The sequence below is a fragment of the Trachinotus anak genome, unplaced genomic scaffold (assembly GCF_046630095.1).
Source record: "Trachinotus anak isolate AG129_WGS33_773 ecotype Australia unplaced genomic scaffold, CSIRO_AGI_Tana_v1 ptg000026l, whole genome shotgun sequence".
NCBI lineage: Eukaryota > Metazoa > Chordata > Actinopteri > Carangiformes > Carangidae > Trachinotus > Trachinotus anak.
Window position 1 is genome coordinate 9693782 of NW_027273877.1, and position 16205 is coordinate 9709986.

At 40.6% G+C, this 16205-nt stretch overlaps 1 protein-coding gene across 5 annotated transcripts in view; it reads left to right on the forward strand.

Annotated features, from left to right (window-relative positions):
• Window positions 1-15269, forward strand: part of LOC139609714 (sodium-driven chloride bicarbonate exchanger-like) — a 48574-nt gene extending 33305 nt beyond the window's left edge. For 3 of the 5 annotated variants that reach the window (XM_071464610.1, XM_071464608.1, XM_071464609.1), the window contains 15 exons: window positions 566-666; window positions 2993-3167; window positions 4358-4491; window positions 4664-4909; window positions 6524-6629; window positions 7430-7591; window positions 8087-8200; window positions 8911-9072; window positions 9159-9410; window positions 10369-10437; window positions 10536-10709; window positions 10800-10922; window positions 11040-11104; window positions 12752-12865; window positions 13684-15269. In XM_071464610.1, coding sequence (XP_071320711.1) covers window positions 566-666; window positions 2993-3167; window positions 4358-4491; window positions 4664-4909; window positions 6524-6629; window positions 7430-7591; window positions 8087-8200; window positions 8911-9072; window positions 9159-9410; window positions 10369-10437; window positions 10536-10709; window positions 10800-10922; window positions 11040-11104; window positions 12752-12865; window positions 13684-13759 — 2073 coding nt within the window. In that variant the 3' untranslated portion in view covers window positions 13760-15269. Of the gene's footprint in view, window positions 1-565; window positions 667-2992; window positions 3168-4357; window positions 4492-4663; window positions 4910-6523; window positions 6630-7429; window positions 7592-8086; window positions 8201-8910; window positions 9073-9158; window positions 9411-10368; window positions 10438-10535; window positions 10710-10799; window positions 10923-11039; window positions 11105-12751; window positions 12866-13203; window positions 13242-13683 lie in introns of all 5 variants that reach the window. The other 2 variants (XM_071464613.1, XM_071464611.1) reach the window with 1 other exon arrangement.
• The last annotated feature ends 936 nt before the right edge of the window (window positions 15270-16205 follow it).

Below are 16205 nucleotides of genomic sequence, written 5' to 3' on the forward strand. Positions count from 1 at the left end.
GTCTCATATTTTACACTTTTCTGGTGTTTTATTTGAAGTGTGGATATCCATAAGAAGATATATTTGTGGTTTTAAGAACCATAAACCATCTCAGTGTAGTTTTACATCTCTTCTCACAGGCTTCTCTCTGGAGCTCTAGTAACAGCAGGTCAGTGAAAGAGAGGCTCTGAGTTGCTCTTCTGATTGGCTGACTGTTTTCTGGGTGTTCCAATAAAAATATAGCAGATTTCATATCCTGGGTTGGATGGTGGGTCCAGGTGGGCTGGGCTTGGGGCATGGTTGAGGGTGGTGACTGTTTTGTTGTGACATCACAAAGTTACAGAAGTCCTGACAGCTTGTTTTTTAGGCTCAGTTTCTGAATACAGGCTGTGTGCATTTCTCTGTAGACTGAGGCTTTGATGCTTTCACAGTATTAATATAGGACCTAGACCTGCTTTATAATAAAAAAAAAGAGAAATATCACTTTATACAATGTGGGACCTTTAAGTGCACCTGATGCTTGTTGATGTCCTTATGATGACGAACTGTAACAAACAGTTGACTGACAGTGATCTTAACCAAACAGGAAAAGCGGAAGATTCCCCCTGTTCCCAACGGAGTGACGGATCTTGGTGAGTCAGAGGAACACGGAGGGCACGGTGGCCCTGAGCTCCAGCGCACTGGGAAGTAAGTGTTAGAGAGACACAGCATGATTTGTGATGTACAGCCTTGAGCTCTTGAAGCTCCTCTTTGTGCCCGTCTTCCTGCCGCCTGTGAGCTGCCTCCCTGTCCCCAAACTATAAATTTAGCTCTCTTAAGAATCAGACTACCCTACTGGCCCATTATCCTTCCTCACACTTCAACTCCACAAAGACCTTTTTGTTGAGATTGAATTCATTGTGAGTTTAGACTTATCCAAGCACTCTATGCTACACAATTCACAGTCCTCAATATTGCAACAATGTTATATTATTTAACAACACTTTGCCAAGTGAGTATACTCACAAATAATTCACACTGCTTCTCACGCTCCTTATTACATGCATCCACTTGATTATATCGGTTTTATGCTACTTTATCCTTCTACACAACAATCCAGAAGGAAATATTACACCTATTACTCCACATTTATCTGACAGCTAAAGTTACTTTTCAGCTTAAGATACAAAAACATATATTAGGCTTATGAAATGCAAAATGTGGTTTAAGATTGAATTAAACCAGTGGCTTCTAATCAAAAGTAAGGTGCAGGTGTTGTTAGCAGTTACGCCAAACAGCGATTTGTACAGTGGCCCTGAGAGCTGCAGTTTAGAAAACACAACATCTTCAGATTTCAGGTAAAAGCACTGAACAACAAATGTAGGACGTAGTTAAAACCAGCTCCACCTCGAGCAGCTACAACGTTAAAATGCTACTTTCTCATTGGTACATCAGCATTAATAATGATAATAATCTAAAAATGTTAGCTGTTTTTTTCTGCAGCACGAGGTCTTTTCCTTTGAAATCTTATTCAGCTGATAACACATTTACTGACGCTACCCTGAATACACTGAATTCACATGCAGTAATGAATTGCAATGTGTTTAATTCTTGACACATATTGTCACTGTGTGTTGTCTATTTATGGTCACTTTATTCCTGGTTTCCATTATAGTAATCATGTCACCAGTGCTAATAATTTCTGTGCTGTAAAACTGAATTTGTAACATTTTACACTGGTAAATAAACTGCGTAGTTAGCTGGTTGTTACTAAGAACTTGGGAAAGACTTTTCATATAGACTAATGAAGGATTTATGAATAGCTGGTGTAACCTGGTCCAGAAAAACCCTCATGCATTAAAGGGTGAAAACTGAAAATCTGCCTGTTGTTATTCCATTTTATAACCCTGAAGAAGGCACACATGAAAAAGTCCTGAATATCATTTTCACATTATTTTTTAGGTGCAAAGAGACAAGGCACATATTGAGATTTACAGAAGGGATTAAAGATGAAAAAATATCTTGTTGTCATCACCCAGAAATCAGTTCATCACCTCCAGGGGATTCTTGGATTTAGCTTATTACAGTCAGTGATAGTGCAGTGTGCAGAGGGGTGTTGAGTGTACATCTCAGTGGTTTAATAGCAGAGGAGTGAGTGATGCGCTGCTGCTGAGCTGCAGTATGCTGCGGTACAGGCTCCTATCCCAGCTAAGATTGGCCCATTCCCAGCCATCAACCCCCACCCCCTCCCACACCCACACCCTCCCACCACCACCACCCGGGACATGGCATTGCTACTGCTCAGACTAAGCATAACGTCCCGCCCCCCGTTACCATAGCAACCACCTCCAGCTAGTTCACCCTGGTCCGGGCTTGCTGCAGCAGGAGAGCCTGCTTGCTGGATGAGAGTCATGCAAAGACACACACACACACACACACACACACACACACACACACACACTCGCCTAGATATAAACAACACAGAAGTAATATTTTTTCTTGTGGTTCACATGTGTAACACTGCAAATATACTGGAAATAGCTTAGAGCTCTCAGTGGTCCGGCGCTCTGCTCAAACATTTGTTCAGCAGTGACAGGAGGCACCGCCGTGCTGCAGGTGATGCAGTCCGAATCAGTGCAGTAATAGACCATGATACCGTTTATTTTCAGGAATAGTGTGTAATAACTCAGCATTTTAGAAATAATGACCAAGGGTACACTTTGTTTTGTTGTATACCACATCAAGCTACAATCAGCAGCCAGCCAGCTTAGCTTAGTATAGTGTAAAGATTTAATATCGATTATCTCATCTACTTGAATCAAATGAATGAATACAGGTTATTCACTGTTTGGATGATAGCCTGTAAATCAGAATATGATGTGTTAGCTTGTATTTTGCTGTGTGTTAATATGTAAAAAAATACTTTGCTATTTATTGTGTCCAGCCCATGTGGAGATGCCATGTGTGGATCACCTGGACCATATACTGTACATGTTGGCTTGCAAGTGTTTCTCAGAAACCTGTTTCTCCACAGACTGTTTGGCGGGTTTGTCTTGGACATCAAGCGAAAGGCTCCTCACTACCTTTCCGACTACACAGATGCCATCAGTCTGCAGTGTCTGGCCTCTTTCCTCTTCCTCTACTGCGCCTGCATGTCACCTGTCATCACCTTTGGCGGACTCCTGGGGGAGGCCACAGAGGGACGCGTTGTAAGAAACATCTTTATCGCTCATGACAGACTCTGTGATCACACCTAAATGCTTTGTCAGTTTTATGGTTACTGTGCAGTCAAGGATGTTGTATTCATGAGAGTGGGAGTTTCAAACTGTTTCGAAACAGCCAAGGTCAGATCTTTTTAGGCTGCATTTATTCAGGGAAGACATGACTCAGAACACACACTCTTTTTCCCTGCACCATCATCAAGCAGGTAACACCTCTTGCTGAAAGGCACCTTGAAACAAGTTGCTGAAACAAAGGAAAACACATCCTCCTTTGAACATCTGATGTTGCCCCACTTATTTTCACTCTGGTTTAGTATAGAAAGTTTATAGCCGTGCCAGCAGTGCAGCTTTAGCAATGGAAATGTTGGTCTGTTAGTTGGTCTATCACTTTAATTCAAACTAGGATAGGTTGCTGTAAACATTTGTACAGACACTGTACAATACTTTGCTGTACTTTGTGTTCAGTGCTACTAAACTAGTGTTACCATGCTAACATGCTAAACTGAGATGGTAAATCATTGCTGAGAAAATATGATTATATCCAGTGGCGGATTTATATGGGCAGCTGCCCAGGGTGGCATCTTGTCGGGGGCGGAATGGGCGCTGGCTTAAAAAAAAAAAAAAAATTACATTTGCATGCACATCATGTCAATGACATCATGTCATGTAGGTGGGAGTGGGAGCTCTTTCTGCTTCGTTCAGGCTTCTGCTGCTGAGGTCTCCTCTCTCACCCCTCACGGGTGGTGGGAGAAGGGGCATGGGGTTAGTTTAACCACAGATCTCCCCGCTGCAGCTCGGCAGAATCTATCAAATAGTGCACTTCGGTCTCCGTACAGTATCAGTACTAACAATGCAGATTTAATACGATGATGTAATTGACGATTTTGCATGAAGGAAAGTAAGAAAGGTCAGGCTTTAGATAACTGTTGTGTAATTTAAAATGTATGAGTCTTGTTTGAAGTGTGCAATAGTGTAATAATTATAATAATTAGCGTTCCTTAACTGTCTTCATCTATTTGTGGGATGAAGGATTTGTGCAATAAGTGTTCACCCAAGGCACCATATAACCCAGAACCGCCAGTGATAATATCAACTGAAAGCTACATAAGCAACATGCATTTGTGTGAGCAAAGCAAAATTACTCTGTTGACTCAGATCCTCATTTCCTGTGTTTCCAGAGTGCTATTGAATCTCTGTTTGGGGCCTCCATGACTGGAATAGCCTACTCTCTTTTTGCTGGTCAGCCTCTCACCATCCTTGGCAGCACAGGGCCTGTTCTTGTCTTTGAAAAGATCCTCTTCAAGTTCTGCAAGTGAGTTATTTTCTTTTTGGTTTTGAACGTAAATTTGTGCTTTCGCAATGGCAGAATATTTCCTTTCTTTTCATGGATATGTGTCCTTTCCGCTTGAGTAGGGATGCTTTATCTAAGTGCTTATCCCTTCACTCTTCTGTGTGTGTGTGTGTGTGTGCCCTGTCTGTCTCAGGGACTATGGCCTCTCCTACCTCTCCCTGAGGGCCTGTATTGGCCTGTGGACGGCCTTCTTCTGTCTACTGCTCGTGGCCACTGATGCCAGCTCACTTGTCTGTTACATCACACGCTTCACTGAGGAAGCTTTTGCTGCACTGATATGCATCATCTTCATCTATGAGGCCCTGGAGAAGCTACTCCACCTGGGAGTGCATTACCCCATCAATAAAAACAACAACCTTCAGAAACTCACGCAGTACTCGTAAGTGCTTTTTTTTTTTGAAAACCTTATGTGCTCCTTTTTATTTTTTCCATTTGTTGCATCGATGCATTTTTTTATTTTTTCACTACTTCTCCAGAATTTGCCAAAGAATCATCACATCTTATAATTTCTTCATTATCAAAGTAATCTAGTGATAAATATCTCTGCATCCATGGCTTAATTGTAAAGAGGGACTGCTAATAGCTAACTCTGCGTATTTTTAATGGTGCAAATGTGGCAAAATGTTACCAATTAGTTGAGCAACAAGGACTGAATTACAGCAATTGTGGTAATTGATTCATTGATTAAGTCATTTTTAAGCAAAACTGTCAAATATCTTCTGGCTCCAGCTTCACTAATGTGAATATTTGCCACTTTTCCGATGATATTTAACTGAATATCTCTGGACTGTTTTAGTTTTTTAGCGGACGAAACAATTTACTAAATAATAGACAAAATTATCCAAAAAAAAAAATCTGAAATTATAAAAAAAGACTAAAAGAAAATGAAATGGAAAATTCAACTTATTTTTTCTTTTATATTAATTATTTGACTTTTCAAGATCACACTGTGAAGGTTAAGTACAAACTGTAAATATAGAAATCTTGTTTGGTCCCTCCTGTCCACTCTGTACTGATTGTCGCGTACACACTGTAATAAACTCAGCACATTTGCACACACGTGCACAAGTGGTTCGCTGCATCATGAAACGACAGATGGTGCAGTGGTATGGGAGACACACTGTCCGGTTTTGTGGTAATGGGTTTTTCTTTATGGCACATAATCCCATGTCGAGTGTGTGTCGGGAGCATCATGCATTACGCCGCTACCTAGGCGCGCTAGTGGCTATGTCAAGCCAGCAGCTCCTTCTGTGGTTTTCTATTCTAGTGTCGTGAACAGCAGGAGATGCTGACATTTAGTTTTGTAAAATGCCAGCAGAATGAGTCATTTCGTGTTGATGGCTGAACCTTTTCAACAGTGGTGTAAAATGGAATATGTGAGCATTATAGAGCGGTAAATAATGATTATGTTCATTATTGATTAGTCTGTGCATTATTTTGTCAATAATTAAATGAGTTGTTTGGCCTATAAAATGTCAAGAAATGGTAAAAAAAAAATAAATCCCAAAGCCCCAGCAGACATATTGAACTTTAGAGTCACTAGTGTATGTAAATGTGAAACAATAAAACGATGTGTTGACATAAAAAATGTTTTAAAAGCAAGTAGTCCAGTACTTTATCTCAAGTAAAAATTTGACTGAACAACTTTCACTTGTATTGGAGTAATATTTGACCAGAAGTATCTATATTTTGACTCAACTAATGGAGCTGTGAACTTTGTAAGTGGGCGTTTAGATCAGAAGCACAACAGAAAAACATAGTTGCGTGTTTTAACTACATGGATCGAAAGTATGCAGCTTGTTGTGGTGTTGTTGTTTTTTTTAGATTTAATCATGAAATGTGATGATGATGATGTGGGGCACATCCCCCAGTCTTTTCAAAATCCTATGTTTGTCCATTTGTTTCAGGTTGATTTTTCTTTCTGAGGAGCCTTCGGCCATCAGTACACTCACAAACATATACAATAAAAATGATGTTCTTATATCCTCTGTAGATGTGCTTGTGTGGAGCCCAGGGACCCCAGCAATGAGACGCTGCGCTTCTGGGAGGAGAGAAACATCACGGCTTCGCAGGTCAACTGGACCATGCTGGAGGTCAAGGTAAGGAACAAATAGCAGAATACTTTATTATAAGTTGCATACAAATTTCAGGTAGGACCTTTAATGATGGCTGAAGAATCCAAAGAGGATCTGGATCTGTAAACTGTTAAGAAATACCAGTCAAAGTGTGATCCTGCGTAGAGGAGGGGACAGAGCTAACGCTTTAGCTGCTTACCACGAAATTAAACCACACAAACAAAAATACCCGAGAAAGTTGGGTATATCTCCTCCAGTCTTGGCGCCGTGTTGTGTCTCGTTCACCCCACGCTTCGCTTTATCAAGAAGCGTCATAAGTCTAGGAGGGGATTAAGAGCATGTGGGCAGGATTTCACAGGATTTAGCTGTGCAGAATGAGCGCGAAGATGCAGTGTGAAGAGTGGATTCTCTCACTGTCAGGCTCCAGTCAGTCATGCCACCCTGTTGCATCACTCCTACACGTGCTTGTACGGGGCTTTTGGGAGGCAGAGCCACACGGGGGCCCCTGGCATTGTATGCAAATTGTATTGTGCTGTTTGCTTTAAATATATATGTAGTATATAAAAATAAAGTATTGAAATAAATATATACTTTGAAAGTATGAGATGTTTTCAGACATCACTAATTCATCACCGACATCCATCATCGCCCTCATCTTCACTGTCACTCTCTGGCCTCATTATCCCTGTCTGCCTTCTTCTCATCATCCTGATTATCATTATCATTATCATCGTCATCATTATCGTCATCATCATCATCATCATCATCATCATCATCATCATCATCATCATCATCATCATCACTGTGTCCTCTGGTGCCAGTAGGAGTGCGAGATGTTGCACGGGGAGTTTGAAGGCACCGCCTGCGGTCCCCACGGCCCCTACATCCCCGACGTCCTCTTCTGGTGCGTGGTCCTCTTCTTCTCCACCGTCTTCATGTCCGCCTTCCTCAAGGAGTTCAAGACGAGCCGCTACTTCCCCACCAAGGTGTGTATCGCACTGTAGTCGACCCCCCCAAAATAAAGCACAAACACACACATACTTATTACCACCTTTTTACATATCTTTATATCAGTTGTTCTTTTTGAAACACACACACCTGCAGGATGCAGCTGCAAAACTGAATCTGCTTCCTTAACTATGCAGCCCTCCCTTCATTATTTTACCATGGGTCCGAAATCACACTGAAATTGGTCTACATGCCTTTGTCTGTCATTTTAGATTATGCCGCCATCTATTGGTTGTTTTATGATACAGCAGAAATCCTACAGTCTGTGTGGCCATTCTATGTGTGAAATTTCTATGATTTATCATTGAGGTGACACTCATGAGCGTAATGTGTGGCGTGATGCTGACACGCTAATCTGTAGCATACCGGCGCCACCTTGTGGTGATGAGCGCTGGCCTGTAGTCAGGTTATAGTACAACAAGCAGACGTCACATGGACTTTGCCTGAAGATTGTGTCTCTTACTTCCCTCCAGGTGCGGTCCATCATCAGTGACTTTGCCGTCTTCATCACCATCCTCACTATGGTTTTGGTAGATTATGCCCTGGGGATCCCCTCCCCTAAATTACAGGTGCCCAGCAAGTTCAAAGTAAGTCCAGAAGAAAGCCTGCCTTGTAAAAAGATACTGTATTCATTTTATACAAAATATTATACATTTTTTACATTATATATTTTACCCTAAATGTAATTTATTTTTATAATGACAGTTGCATCAAAAATGCATATAATATAAAATATAAAAATACAATTAAAAAATATAATGTAATACAATACAATACATACAATATAATATATATAAATAATATACATAAAATAAGAGAAATACATACCAATCCTGGTTCTATACTCAGTAAGAATGATAATACCTTGACATAATGATACAATTATAATACCACTAGTCTAGTTAGTTAAATACTCATCAGGGGCTCGTTAATGTTGGTACAATTATACTGAAACTCATAGTTAAAATCATTGCTGGACAAAAAAAGACAAGTTTCTGTTAAGAATATTCAGAGAAACTACTTTTGAATCCAATTCACAAAAAGTGATTCCAGGAAAATGTATGAAATGGTTGAAGTATGTTATAATACATGAGCTTCATCACAATACTTATCTTCAATCCAAAATACTGATAATGAGCATAAATCCCGAAAATAAATAAGTTGGTATCATAAGGCAAAAATGAAATAAATGCACAACAAGAATGTTATTTTAATTCAGTGTCAGCTGTCATATTGATATAACATTTCATATTCCTCAGTTTCTTTAAATCATTTGCATTCTTCTTTTGTCCCTTAGCCGACGAGGGATGATCGTGGCTGGGTAATAAACCCGGTGGGGCCCAACCCCTGGTGGACCACCATCATCACCTTCATCCCAGCTCTGCTCTGCACCATCCTCATCTTCATGGACCAGCAGATCACAGCTGTCATTATCAACAGGAAGGAGCACAAATTGAAGGTATTTCAAACCAACGCAGGACAGGAAACATTTAATAATAGCTCTTCTATATCTAAATCCCAATGTCCCTCATCTGGCTCCTGTAGAAAGGCTGTGGCTACCACCTGGACCTGTTTGTGGTGGGGGTAATGCTGGGAGTGTGCTCAGTGATGGGCCTGCCGTGGTTCGTGGCAGCCACCGTGCTCTCCATCTCCCACGTGAACAGCCTGAAGCTGGAGTCAGAGTGCTCAGCCCCCGGAGAGCAGCCCAAGTTCTTGGGCATCCGAGAGCAGCGCTTCACCGGCCTCATGATCTTCACCCTGATGGGCTGCTCTGTCTTCATGACCTCTGTGCTGAAGGTCAGGGCAAAAACATCAAAATATACATCCAGGGATTATTATATTAAAGGATGGGATGGAGTGGTGTTTTTTGGTTTCTGGAAAAAATATATTTATAGAAACTAAAAGAAAGTATTGTAAAGCCTGTATTTTTATGTCAAATTTGTATTGCCAACAGATATTTTATGTAGGAATTATGTACTTGCATAATATTTTAAGTGTTCTGCCCTGAAATGTACGGAAGCCCTGAAAGGCTTTTTTTATTTTTTATTTTTTACCAGGATAATTCTTCTGATTTCTCTTTTTCAAATGTGACAACAATCCCAAGAACAACACCAAACCTCCCATCCTCCATATAATATTTTCTTTTCATCGTTTGTTTTTGTCAGGATTTTTCTTTTCTTTGTTTTTGTAATATTCACTTTTGCCACAAGAGGGTGAAGTGCACCACGACCGCAGTCTAAACAGAGCAAAATGCATTCATGTTTCCTTCCAGGTGAATGATAGACAAACAGAATTTTTTTTTCTTTTTCCTTTGATGGATGAAAAAAAAAAAACTTAGAAAAATTTAACTGGAAAAAAAAAATTGCCTTTCGGGGGATCTATAAAACGAGGCTTCAGAAATTATGCTTTTGAAATAACAGAGAAAAATTCAAATGATGGCACAAATTACATTTAAGTAATTAAGAGAATTTAGACATTATTACATTATTATACAACAATTAATATGGATGAAATTGTTACATTACTAAAAAACAAACAAAGTGAGATCACTCTACAGCCCTCTTACAAATGAAATGTTGGATTTGTATGCAACAGAACACAGCCTTCCTCAGTTTATTAAACAAAGGGTACTTTTACATTTACCTCCTGCTACAGCTTTACTTGGTGTGGTATAACCAGCAGCTTATGGTGTTGATGTTATTGATGTTTAGTCTGGATCCTGAATATTTGAATTTAATACTCTGTCTGTCTGCAGTTTATCCCCATGCCTGTGCTGTACGGAGTCTTTCTGTACATGGGGGCTTCCTCACTCAGAGGCATCCAGGTGAGCCCAGATCCAGTCTGCTGGTGTTTTATCAGAAGAACTAATCCAGAAAAGATTCAGGTTGAATTATTAATGGACGGCTGTTTGTATCTGTGTAGTTCTTTGACCGTCTGAGGCTGTTCGGCATGCCGGCCAAACACCAGCCGGACTTCATCTACCTTCGCCATGTCCCTCTGAGGAAGGTGCACCTCTTCACCATCATCCAGCTCACCTGCTTGGCCCTGCTGTGGATCATCAAGACCTCCAAGGCTGCCATTGTTTTCCCCATGATGGTAACCTGAGTGTGTTTGATGTGTATGCATGCACTGTGTATTGGTGTCCGTAATGAATATGACTGTTGATATCTGTCTTTGCTGCTCCAGGTCTTGGCCCTGGTGTTTATTCGTAAGCTGCTGGACTTCATCTTCACCAAGAGAGAACTGAGCTGGCTGGATGACCTGATGCCGGAGTGGAAGAAGAAGAAGTTGGAGGATGCGGCACAAGAGGTGCAGTAATAGAGCACAGCCTAGATGATCAAAAGACACCTCTGGCAACTGAAAATTTCCACCACTGCAGCTGCTAACCATGCAGTGTTTTAGATTTTCTTTTGTCTCTCTCTTCAGGAGGAACACAGTATTATTGCAGAGGAGGAAGGCATTGTACAAGTGCCACTGGAGGGACACTACAAGTAAGGCATTTTGGTCTTTAAAGGTACACTTACCTGGTGTTTTATCTGAAGCGTTGATATCCATAAGAACATATAGCTGTGGTTTTAAGAACCAAAAACCATCTCAGTGTAGTTTTACATCTCCTCTCTCAGGCTTCTCTCTGGAGCTCTAGTAGCAGTCAGCAGTCAGCCAATCAGAAGAGAGGATTTGATCCTCTCATCTGACTGGCTGACTGTTTTCTGTGTGATTGAATAAAAATATAGCAGATTCAAGGTAAACACACAGAGAAACCAAACCCTGAAAGGTTGGTTGGTGGGTCGAGGTGGGCGGGGCTTGCGGCATGGCTGAGAGCGGTGACTGCTTTGTTTTGACATCACAAAGTTACAGAGGTTCTAACAGCTCATTTTAAGGCTCAGTTTCTGAATACAGGCTGTGTGCGTTTCTCTGTGGACTGAACACTTTGACACTTTCACAGTGTTAATATAGAACCTAGACCTGATCTATAACATCAGGGGAGAGACTCTGAGCCTCTTCTGTAACTAATATTTCCTCACATATTTACCTCACTCTTGAAAGATGAACACCAAAACCATCTTCTCTTGAACCAATATTTCGAGCTCAGCAACAGGAAACACTTTTTTGTGTGTGCCAATGTTCTCCATACACAGTTTTAAAGATTTCAAACATCATGGATTTCCACCAGCATTGAACTGAATACATCCAGTTCAGTTCAGTTCAGTTCAGTTCAGTTCATGTGCTTAAAATAGTCTGGTCTGAAAATACAATATACAAAATGCAATAGAAAATATAATCACAGAACATAATCACGACACACACACACACACACACACACACACACACACACACACATACACACACCAGTGTTTTAGATGCTGCTTTGTGTGTTTGACCCAGATCTCAGCCACAGCACTGAAATGACGAGCAGAGGATGTGGCAGGTAGTGGCTCCAGGATGATACAGTCGATGTCATCACACTGTCGCCACACTTTCCCTCCATCGAATCTCATTGGCTGAATGTAGAACTTGTTTTCTCCAGCTCAAGTCATAGTGTCCACCTCGTACTCATCACACGCAATCTGCAGTGGAAATAGGTAAAACAAAAAAAGGTACAGAACAGGAGTGAGGATTACTTCTACTGTGCCAGGGAACAGTTCTACATCATGTTCCCACTTTCCCCACTTCTAAAACAGGTTCTGGTTCTGTGTTCTCCCCCATGTTCTCTCCTTCTTTGAAGATGAACTCTTGTGAGAAAGCATCCTCATGCACAGTCCCAAAAGCAGGACGGGTCTGGATAACCCCCTGTTTCTGTTAGCGTCAGCTAATAATAAGCAGAAAAAAAACATTCAGCTCAGACATTGAACTCAGTCACACATCATCAATAATTTGATCTTCTAAAATGTATTTAATGTAAATGTTATAAATAGCATGTTAATCAATCACTGATGCTTGTGGAAGCTCATGTGACATTGATCAAGCCACCCAAGCTTTTGTAACTTTTCACCCCCCATTTGCATCCTCTGGATTGGAGATGCAGACTGGGGGCTGCTCCAACCTGGATATCCGACTCATAACACAGGAAGCAGGAAATGGGAATGGGCAAAAATACATTTTGTCTCACTCTCTCTCTCTATGATGTGTCTTTTAAGGAGTGACCCGGCCACAGTGAACATCACCGATGAGATGTCAAAAGGATCTTTTGGGAATGTGTGGAAGAGCGTCAGCCCAGCTGAGAGCACTAAGAAGGAACCAAGCGCTAAAAGGTTAGAGTCCTTATCCACATCAATCTCAGATATCCAGTAAAACGTCAGAGGGCTTGAAAAGCAAATTCACAGATACATGCTGATTCTTGATCCTAAGTGTATTTGTATTCAGTCAAAAAAACGATTTCAAGGGGAAGATGGTTATATAGCAAACAGTGACAGGTGTTTATTATCGAAAAGCTATGGAATATTTATGTTTTATGTTTCCAGGAAACTGAGGAGCTTGAGTGTTTAGTTGAAAGGGTTAATCTAAGAGCAGCGCTGCCCTCGCAGATTTCCCACAGAGCAGACTAACATAGTATCTCCTGCCTGCTTCTCTCATTTCATCCCCCCCAAAGCTCCCCTTCCTAACCTTTCAGAAGCTGATATCCCAAAGGTAAGTCGTTCCCAGTCCCTGCCAGCATGGAGAGTCTCGTCCTGTGTGTTTACAGCTGATTGCTGCATGATGAAAATGGTGCTGGTCTGTGCTACAAGTTATTAGTTAGTGAGATAAATTCGTAATAAATGGATGTTGGTGGACTGACAACACAGCATGGCCTGGGTGTGCATGTTACTTCAATGACACATTTTATGAGGTGCTGCAGCATGTTGTAAAAGTTGTAAAATTAATAGCACTATGTGTCACTCATAAGGAGCCCTATTGTTATTTCAATGTCACAAGACATTGAGGTGTTAGCACAGACTGCTTTATGCGATATGCTGTATCTGCATGCTGTTTGATCTGGACTGAGTGGCAATCAACTGGCTGGCCATGTGTATGCACATTTACATTTTTTGTCTTCTGAAAGTTTTGTTTAATCTTTTTTTTCCCTGTGTAGTTGTTCCAGTGGCGGCGAAAAGCGACACAAGCGGCGGAGGCATGAGAAGAGCTTGGACAGGGAGACAAGTTTGTGATGACACATACTGGCGGTGCCAATGTGCTGTCAATCAGTAGATCAAAAAACAAAAAAAATCTATACCGTGCCACACTCAACCACCTTTGTACTGTGCTACACTGTGTTTTTTGTCATGTAAGTCTGTGTGCAAGTTGTGTAAAACAAAGAAAAATTTGTTAGAACCAGTATTAACGCGAGGAACCAAGACAATTTTGTGTTCTTTTTCTATGTATATCAATGTTTGGTGATACCAGCAACAGAAGGAAGCCAGAATTATATGACACTTACAGTAACCGCTGTGTCGATGGGCCAATTACATAAAAATTTTAAACAATTTTTAAATCAACTTTATTTGTATTTTGTATGTTTTTATATTTTTCCAACAACAACTGCGAGTTGTCCTTTTAAAAAACCTGCCACAGCAAACTGCAGATGTGTGGATTTTGTGTGCAGTATTTAATGTCACTATTGACTCGATGCACCTCACAATAGAAAAACTAAAGAGTAGATATTTGCCAATACTAATCTATTTCAGTGGTATCTAAAAGAGTTGGCTATATAGCGAATCTAGTAAATTTTTTTGAAAATATTAAATATACATTTTATATATTCTGTATATCTAAATGTTTTTGTGACAGTGACAGCTCATATCACTCCAGAGTCTTCTCCATTTGTATTTTACATATGAATGTCTCTTCCCCCAGTAAAGAATTTCCCAGCCAGTAAATGGTTAATTTTACATTTTGGGGAGTAAGCAACATATTGGAAAATGACATTGCAAGCTAGCATGGCAGCATAGTTTGGGAGCTTTCAGTATCTCTAGCTACTTGGCCTTGGCTTTTTTTTTTTTTTAAACTCAAATTTGCAAACGCTGAACTTTAGGGTGACTGTACAGAAAGCCCAGTTGTTTGTTTCCACCGGCATACTCTTTGTCATCCTGTCAGTAAGTGTCATCCATGGACATGTGATCTCCTCTCCAAATGACCCTTGGTGTGTTAGCATCTGAAGCTAATTGTTTTTAAAAAAAAAAGAAAAAAAAAACACACACATACACCTGCATGGCGGTTAAAACAGACTTGACCGTCTCACTGCAGGACCATGGTTACTTCTAGAGATGCAATAATACCTTTTTTCTGGGAAGGGCAACATGTAATAATGGTAAAGAGTCTTAACAATGTATAATACATAGTATATTTTATTCATGTAAAATGTTACTAATATATTACTAACATGAAGTCAGTGTCAAAGGCAGGATTTTGTTGTAGATGTTCTTTTCCCATTGTCTAATTGATGGTTCTTAGTTGATTAGAGAAACTAATAATGGGTCAAAATTATATCAATATCAAATGATTTGACCACTTCTGTGTGGAATTCTGCCTTAAATTTGGTAGTGATAGCTGTACACTTTCTGTTTAATAATTTAAGTCACCTGTATAGAAAACTATCAGTTTCAGATCTGTTGTTGTGATTTGTTTCATAAGAATGAGAGAGAGAGTGCGTGAGAGCATAAATAAAGATGTTGAACAAACTCCTGCTGCTGAAATGATGTGATGTTTCATTGATCCCCACGGAGGTCAGAGGTCAGCGAGTGAGCAGCACCTCAAGCACATTTGAACTCATTTCATTTCCTCTCTATGCTACTACAGGACCATGATTGTACCATCCTGCACTGCCCCGGAGTTATTGTGTAGCCCTCTGCAAATACAGTCTCTGGGTACCAGCTCCCTGGTCTCAACCTTTGACCTCAGGGCCTCCATGCCTTTGGCCTCGTGGGAGATAGAGAGCAGAGTGCACTCTTTGTCCTCAGGCTGAAGCTCCTCTATCCTCTGAGATGCAGAACATGCCTGGATCTCTGACCCATGATGCTCCCAGAGAGACCACCATCCGTGTCAAAATGACTGTACTAGTCATAAAAGGTAGGATACACGTGTAAAGACCACTGCACTTCCTGTTTTGAAAATTTTGGCTTTTTCTGATTCCTGATGCCATGAGATGTGGGAGACCAGAAAGCAAATCAGAGACCAAGGTTTCGGTGGTTTTAAATACTCACTAGAGCACCAGCTATGTGCTAAGCCCTGCTGAAAATAATCCATAACAAATGCACTGTTTCCTCCTGTTTGAGTGACATTAACTACAGTGACCGGCTGTTTTAGTACGTGTGGCAGTTTTTGGTGACAATGAACTGCAATGTTGACAGTTAATGAAATATGGAAAAAACATTTACATTTGTTCATTTAGCAGAAGCTTTTATCCAATTTGACTTACAAGTTAGGGCCATCACTAAAGCTTCAGTGCAGTAGAAGACTTTGGTGTTATTACTGTTAAGTACTACATCTATTCAGTAAGTGCAAGGAGATCAGGTACTGTAAGTGCACCGAAAGTGCGTAGTAAGTGCTAGTTAGGCATGTTAGTGTTAGGAGATGAGGTGCTCTGATGAGTCTTCAAGAGATTTTTGAAGATAGAGA